General features: G+C 44.3%; 1 protein-coding gene across 1 annotated transcript; it reads right to left on the bottom strand.

Annotated features, from left to right (window-relative positions):
* Positions 1-5,537: 5,537 nt before the first annotated feature.
* Positions 5,538-6,152, bottom strand: LOC146183753 (uncharacterized). Its single transcript, XM_084608420.1, has one exon. It carries the CDS (start codon positions 6,135-6,137, stop codon positions 5,538-5,540), a length of 600 nt encoding a protein of 199 aa, XP_084464546.1. The 5' UTR covers positions 6,138-6,152.
* Between the last annotated feature and the right edge of the window lie 557 nt (positions 6,153-6,709).

Raw genomic sequence — 6,709 nt, 5'->3', positions numbered from 1 at the left:
TGGTAGGGAACGGCACTCCCAAGTGTTTGACCAGTGGCCAAAGCACTACGAGGAGAGCATTTCCAAGTCAGTGCAGGTATTGACAAAGACCGGCAGTGCAGTTATGTAGTTAGGAGAGGCGGCACTAGAAGAGGCCGCACAGTTCTTCGAGGGACAAGGTGTAGCCAGCGGGCACACCAGTCCTGCATCTCAAAGAAAGGAGCAGGACTGGTCAGGCCTAGGCCTCGCAGGAGACCGTCCCAGTGAGGTAGACAGATCCTTTCCGGCATTCGACAAATGAGCAAGGCCTAGAATAACGTCGATAGCTCATTGTCGGCAATAGCGGAATTTGGTACCGAGTACCAAAGATTCAACTCGCTGAACACGTTTCAGGAAAGGGTGAGGCAAATTGCACAAGCAGCTGAAGTGTGGTGAAACCAGAAATTCATGGGGAGGACAGCAGGGAAACAAAAGCTGCTTCCAAAACAATGGAGCAGATCTGGCCAGAACTAGGTCCTATGGCAGAACCCACTACCGTGGTAGAGAATAGTATCCCCAGGAAATCAACCAGGGTCTAAAATGAGGATGAGGAGAAGGTTGCATAACTGACCAGTGTGTGACGAAGCCCAGCAGTGCAGTTAAACAGCAAGGGAGAAGCGAAGTGAGAAGCTCATGCAGGTAGCAGCGTGTTGCAAATGAAATGTGATGCTGGAAAGAAAAACGCACGCCACCAGATGTGTCTGCCAACCCATCTCTGATGAACGTAAGCGAGGCAGGTGACTTAAAGGGACAGAAAACTGGTCAAAATATGTCATGAGATTATGATGAAAAGATCGTGCCTCATATAATACAGATCAAGCACTACAATATCAAAGAGACGTTACATTTTTAATTTGCCATTGAAAATCGCATAAAAATAACTTAGGTGCTATCTAGCAGAGAAACCCTATTACATTCAGTGTAGTACCACTGCCACCTCGATCGGTGCGCAGCGCTTGCTCCGACCGTCCCAATCGCACAGAGAGAGCATAATTGTGAGTTGAGCCTTTCGCTTCTTTCGCCGCACTGCAGCACACAATCCTCACTCCTCACTCCCGCTCGGACAGCTGCGCACAATGCGTTTTTCGGCGCCTGGGAAGTGTTGCGTGATATGCAATAATAGAAAACCATGATGAAAAAAATGCACACAAGAAAAGTAGCACCTTCTCCCCTTGTCAAGCGTGGTATAGCCAAGCTATGCTTTGTCAATGCCCTAGAGAAATCTTGCTGGCATGCAATGGCACAGAGCTTTCACATTCAAGTAAAGGGCTTGGAAGTGACAGGATACCCAACTTTCCTGCTAACATCCATTTCAGAAAACTTTTTAAAAGACACCTTGACCTCTGCCCACAGTGGAGCCAATAAACGGAAAAAATCAGATAAAAGAAAGGCCACGGTTATCCCCTACTTGCATACGATTTCTCACAATCTCAAGAAGGTGGGCTCATAATGTCTAATAAACATGCCTAAGCGTCTACCTTATCTGCAGCTAGATGCTTTTTTTTTATTGAGCTTAATATGCTGAGGCTGCATATTGTCTGAAGCAGGCAGCCTCGATACTATGTTTTCAAAATGAGTGCTTATGCTTTTGAAATGAATGTTCCTGGAAAAAAATCGTTTCTTTTCATTGGAGCAGCAGGCGAATGAAAAACATTAAAATATAAAAATACTTTACTTTTTTATAAATGAAGTGCCCTCTCAGACGAGGCAACACAGTAATAATTCTTTTTTTTTCAGTTAACTCATGTCCATGACGTACTAGCTCGGTCGGAACACATTTGCCGATCGAAATGCGGCTTAGGGGGAAAAAAAATGGCAAATGTACTACGATGAAAATGGAGAACTGATGTTGCATGCTGTGCCATCAATTTCTATTTTATTGTCATTTGGTGAGCTCATTGCGGTTGCTACTGTACGAGACAAGCAGCTCATCTGAGCCGACAGCCAAGGAGAGCAACGACCCGTGCCCCTGTATACTTGGATATCATGGTTGTATTCGTGGCAAAAACTACCAGAATTACAAAGTCACAGTGCACACAGCAATTTATTTACAATAAAAAGTTCTTGGCACGCCCCCACTTATGCTGTTTAAATGCGCAAAACCTTTCTTTCAATTGAATGGCTTAGTGATTTTTTTTTCGATAAGCCACTCTGTCCGTAAAAACAGAAGCGATGTTTATTAAGAGGAGCTTTATAAATTTCGTTGTCACTATCGAAGATGTGACACAGGCATGCCATTCTATTGCATCGCAAATAAAAAGAGGGCAGCTTTCCAGATGTGGCAAAATCATTGCTGTCAACTTCTTGCACATATCACAGCATCCTTTGGTTTAGGAACAACGCAAGATGACTGTTCCCGCTCCAACTTTCGCCATTTTTTGTTGTTTTTTTTGGTATCTGCGGCTGCACGTGGCCTGAGTATCCAAGAAAAATACTGGGTACAGTAGTCCAGTTCCGACGAGAATCTTCGCAGATTCAGAACGGTAGTTGCTTCCAAAGAAGTGCAAAGAGCAGACGACACTGCTGGCTGACATCATTTGGAGTAACAATTCTTGAATGTGTCTTGCCATGCTTCGACGCACGCGTGGGTTAAAAAGTATGCGTTCGTTTCATCAGGGATACGGCCAATGTGCAGGAGGTGTTCACATGATCACACACGCTTCACTTTAACCATGACTACTAGGCGTTGGCAGGTTACCTTTGCTTTGAAAGCTGGAGCTATAAAACCGCGATTCCGCATATTCATTTACTGCGAGAAAAGTTTTCCGATCGATGTCAAATCAGCCGGAATCATTGCATCAATTTTCTGTATTTACAAAATTTAAACAATCAATAATGGTTATAGTTATGATGTAAAAAATAGGGGAACATTTTGCGAGCAACAATTCTTAGCACTGTAACATATTACTCATTTCAATTGTATGCAAGATTTTTTTTTCACCTTGCCTGAGTGATTAACTCATCGCTCTCTATGTTCTAGCTACATTTCACAGAAGACCAGTTTGAGCCACCAATATTACACGAACTCGAAAAAAAAAACTGAGGCCCAATGCAGTTTTATCAATTTTCTCTCACCGACCTGTCCTGAAGTAAAGGAAGCCTCCTCGACAGAGACATGAACCTCGCGCTGATAGTAGTCAGTGATTTCTGTGGCTTACTCTTTTCCCACCTCCATTTATGAGAAAACAAGAAAGTATAAGAATTAAAAGTCAATGTATAGTTGTCTCGTCAGATATTATGAGATAATAGAGATATGACTGACAACGTAAGTCATTGAAAATGGAAGTATATCAATGGGTCATGGGACGGCATCAGATTAAATAGTGATGCTTATGAATAGTGATAGGTAATAATGGTGGCTGTTACGGATAATAATAATAAATGATAGTAATAGGCCCGGATAGTGAGGTGATAGTGTTCGTTGCGGATAGTGACAATTACGATAGGTCACTGGCATTAGTAGATATAGTGATAGATAGGATAGCGATAGTGAATGAATTGGCAGTTAAATGCTTTCTCATTTCCGCACGTTGAAGGCCTATGTGCACCCTGTAATTTTTTTATTTTATTGTTGCGTTCAATGAAATCATGCTCTTTTACATAGCGCATGAGACCGCAGCATGCTTGCCTCAGAATTTCAGTGTGTCGGCAATAGGGTCCACCACTTCTCCCAGTGTACCCTGCTGTCATTTAACCACACGCGATGTCAGTGAGTGGCCGCGTACTCATAAAATTATTTAATTCCTCCATCAGCATCATATCAAGACTGCCGTGGCAAGCCTGTTCCTTACCTCGAAGCGGCAAGGAACAGCTCAAAATTCGGTTTTATACAAAATAAACTAATTAACCCAGATTATCGCGGATCGCTAAATAGCACAGTGCCATTACACTTGGCCTAAGCTTGCAAACGGTATACGGTTCGATGTTGCAGCTAAAATTTAGATTTTAATTGCAATTTACTAAATATCAACTAATTTGGCCCAGTAATTGATCAAAATACATGTACAATTAGCCAATAATCAAATCTCATGGTTGATCACGTGACATATACTATGCTTAGAGAGATAGCTTGACAGTAGCGAAATAGACTAAGTCCTGCTTTGACCTTCTCTGATCTTGAAGTTCAAAGCACCAGCCTGGATCGTTTTCCGAAGTTTTACCGCGGTGAAAGATTTCACGCTCTGAAAAAACACAGTCAGAAGCAGTAGTAGATTAGGTGCACAAAGTAAAACCTTATCATGTGACTTAAAAAGTGTCTGCAGCACAGAACTTGCCCGAAAGCTTTGTTTATCAGTATTCCCCATTCAAAAAGTTCAAAGAAGAAACCAATCAATTCATGAACTTTACTTTCGGCATTCTCAATGCTTTTCTCGCAATTTTTCACAAATTTTGTGCACTCCTGGAGCGCAGACCTGGCCCAAAAGCTCGCGCTTCACTCACTGCTGCGGCCGGCCGGTGGGCGACAAGGAGAAAAAGCGTGTCGTGCGCAGCGCTCGCCACCGCCGCGCGAGGAGAATCGAGGAGGAAAGCGCGGCGCGGAGGAGAGTGTCGCTACTTTCAAATTATAAAGGGATTTTACGTGGGGGTGAGTTACAGCGCCACTCTCGACAGTGATGTTTTAGAGAACTAAAAAAAACAGCACAAGCAAAAGCAAACCTCCGGCGCTGGGGAGGCGGCACACGCGCAGGTCGCCCATTATACAGTAGGTCGTGGGTGTGTGACTCTCAACTAAGTGTGTGGGAGTGTTGGCTGATATAAGAAATGTGTCTGGAAGCCTGTGGAGCTCCCAACTAAAGTAGCTGCATTATTTGCATTCGACATTCCACTTGTAAGAAGATGACTTCAATGGCTCAATAAAAAAGAAGTAAGTGTGTGAAAAATACATTGAGCATTTGTCTCTACCATCGAGTATGATAATAAACAATGTAAAGTCATTGGCACAAAGGCCTACAGTAATAATCATAACGGAGTTGGCACAAAGGCCTACAGTAATAATCATAACGGAAGCACTATTTTTGTTTATTTACTTTGAGGCATAATTCTTATCTTGTTACAAGAGATAGCTACGACTTGGTCAGATCCATTTGGAGCTCAAGCTAGGAGGGTTTGAAAAGATAATTATTGGGATCTGAAAACTAATACAAGAAAAACAGGAAAATAAAATGAGACAGCAATGACTGACAAAACGTAGTTTTCATTACCACTCACATTATGAGGTGGGCAAGAGCTGCATGCAGTGATGGACACCGCAAAAAGTGCCTAAACTGACATCAGTGCACACACACTGCTGTGAAGGTTCAAAAATACAAACATCTTGCTGCCTGCCACCTCGTGTATTCAGATGTCTATTATATTATTGCCGTGCTAGCGACAGCACTGAGGACATTGCACCAAGCACTAAGACAACCCATCAACGAGGTCTTCTTCAGCTAAAATGCAGTTGTGCTCAAACTGTATAGTGCTAGTGACTGTACAGTCCAGCCCACTTATAACGAACTTGATCGTCACGCGGCATTTGTTCATTGTATCCAAAGCTCGTAGTAGGTGGACCACCTATAATACGGGCAAAAAGAGCAAGCGAGACGAAAGTTAATTTTATTTTTGAAAAAGTTCATGATGCATGTCTGCTTCTTCAAAGCTGATCGCATCACTGCCGTTTCTAATTTTTCTAGCGCGGTAATATGTTCATCGCCAAGGCCTCTGCTGCACACAAGTTCCTTAAGCGACGTGATGTAACCGATCACGGTTGAAGCATTCACAGCAACCGGCGGTAGAGCAGCATCCTCGTCATCGTTTTCGTCGGTCTCTGGGCAGTCAGGAAGGGCTCGCACTTCACACACAATAGCTTCGTCAGTGCATGGCTCCGCAATGTCGGCGTCGTCATCAGCAGAAACGAAATCGTCCCAGGCAACGTCAGCTCCGGCCAGCTGCGTGTCAACGACACGTTGCCACAAGTCCTCATGAGACCGGCCTTCCAGTGGGTGATCTATGGCATCCTCGGTGCCTGGGCCCATAAAACCCACCTTGCGGAAGCAATTTGCTATGCACTCCGTAGTGAGTTCCATCCATGCCGCTTTCAACATCTCCACGGCAGCAAGCAAGCTGATGCAAACTGGCATGGCAGCATCAATAGCGATCAACAAGCATTGGATGATGCGCTGCCGGTAGCACACCTTGAACACATAAATGATGCCCATATCCAGCCGCTGAATTTTCCAGGTTGCATTGGGAAGCAAGAAGAGCACTGTCACCGCACTCAAGGTAGGCTGCACATGGTGCGCTGCACAGTTATCCAGCACGAGCAGGACCTTCCTGTTTTTTCGTGCCATGTCACGGTCGAACTTTACAAGCTACTCGGCAAATAAGTCACAACTATTCAGGCTTTTGTATTGTTCCTGTAGCGTACGGGCACGTAGCTTCCAAAGCATCGCGGCTTACGTGACTTCCCAATGACAAAAGGCAGCCGCCGGTGACTGCCGTCCATATTGACACACAGAAGAATGGTTATGCGCAACTTGCTGTTCTTTCCTCCTGCGAGACTTGTCGCCTTTCAAAGCATGCGATTTAGATGGCAACATCTGATAAAACAACGCAGTCTCATCGGCATTGTAAACGTCCCGTGGAGCATAGCTCGTGATTGTTGGGAGGTTGTCGAAAAGCCACGCATCGATGTCCTCGTTGTTCAAAGACG

Source organism: Amblyomma maculatum, chromosome 7 (assembly GCF_055883805.1).
Source record: "Amblyomma maculatum isolate TAMU_Amacu chromosome 7, ASM5588380v1, whole genome shotgun sequence".
Classification (NCBI taxonomy): Eukaryota; Metazoa; Arthropoda; class Arachnida; order Ixodida; family Ixodidae; genus Amblyomma; species Amblyomma maculatum.
The sequence above is the reverse complement of the archived record's forward strand: the minus strand, read 5'-3'. Positions and strand labels throughout refer to the sequence as shown.